This window comes from Branchiostoma belcheri, unplaced genomic scaffold (genome assembly GCF_001625305.1).
Source record: "Branchiostoma belcheri isolate BF01 breed outbred unplaced genomic scaffold, Haploidv18h27 scaffold95, whole genome shotgun sequence".
Taxonomy (NCBI): domain Eukaryota; kingdom Metazoa; phylum Chordata; class Leptocardii; order Amphioxiformes; family Branchiostomatidae; genus Branchiostoma; species Branchiostoma belcheri.
The window spans coordinates 533,374-534,148 of record NW_017804631.1 but is presented as its reverse complement, the minus strand read 5'-3'; the positions used below and the strand labels follow the sequence as shown (position 1 = coordinate 534,148).

At 42.5% G+C, this 775-nt stretch overlaps 1 protein-coding gene across 1 annotated transcript in view; it reads right to left on the bottom strand.

Annotated features, from left to right (window-relative positions):
* The window catches only part of LOC109461725 (cytochrome P450 2U1-like), a 5,856-nt gene that overhangs the window by 2,567 nt on the left and 2,514 nt on the right, over window positions 1-775 (bottom strand). Inside the window, exon 3 of the mRNA XM_019758113.1 lies at window positions 57-472. Within this exon, the coding sequence (XP_019613672.1) occupies window positions 57-472 (416 nt within the window). The remainder of the gene's footprint in view (window positions 1-56; window positions 473-775) is intronic.

Below are 775 nucleotides of genomic sequence, written 5' to 3'. Positions count from 1 at the left end.
TGTATCGATGAAGTCTCGTATGTCGTTGGGGTCAAATGTTCCTTGTGCGCAGCAATGTCTTCTCGCATGACAGAAAGGCAGGTTTCCAGGTTGGTCTGCACTTTGGCAAAAGCTCTCTTCACCACTGGAATGTGCCGTGCCCATGGGAAAAAGTTTGCTATGGCTGCCACTTGTTGTTCAAAACCAAGATTTTGATCAAAAGCCTTCATGATCTTTTCAAACTTCTTGTCATTATACTCGAAGCGTTTGCCAAGTACGATGGAGCAGATGACGTTACCAACTGCGTTCTGAAGCGGAAGCCTGATGCTGAACGGCTTCTCTCCCTTCTTGAGTATTTCCTCCCGTAGCCCTTGTATTTCCTCCAGGATTTTCCCCTCCAAACTGCGTTTTCCAAAGCCGAAGTCTCGGAGACCCATGATGGTAAACTTGCGCTGCTGCTTCCAGAATGGTCCGTAGGGAAGATCAAGTATTCCTGTACAATAAGGCCACACCAATTTAATTTCTTGGTTAACGGATTCGCCTCTTCATTTTTCTGATTTGCAAAAAAAAATAAAAATTCAGAATCAACTGCAAAATGCTCATATTTTGCCCTGAACAGTTGAAGACAGTCCTTTTCTTCCTAGTTGTTACAGTTATTCTATCTTTCAATGCAGTGGTATCATTAAAAGTTCAAAATTCATTGCTTAAATTTTGAACCAGCCTGGTTTGTTGAGTTTATGGCTCCTATCGTACCATTTTGGGCCATAATAGGATGCCTGGGCCTGTTTTTATTTTT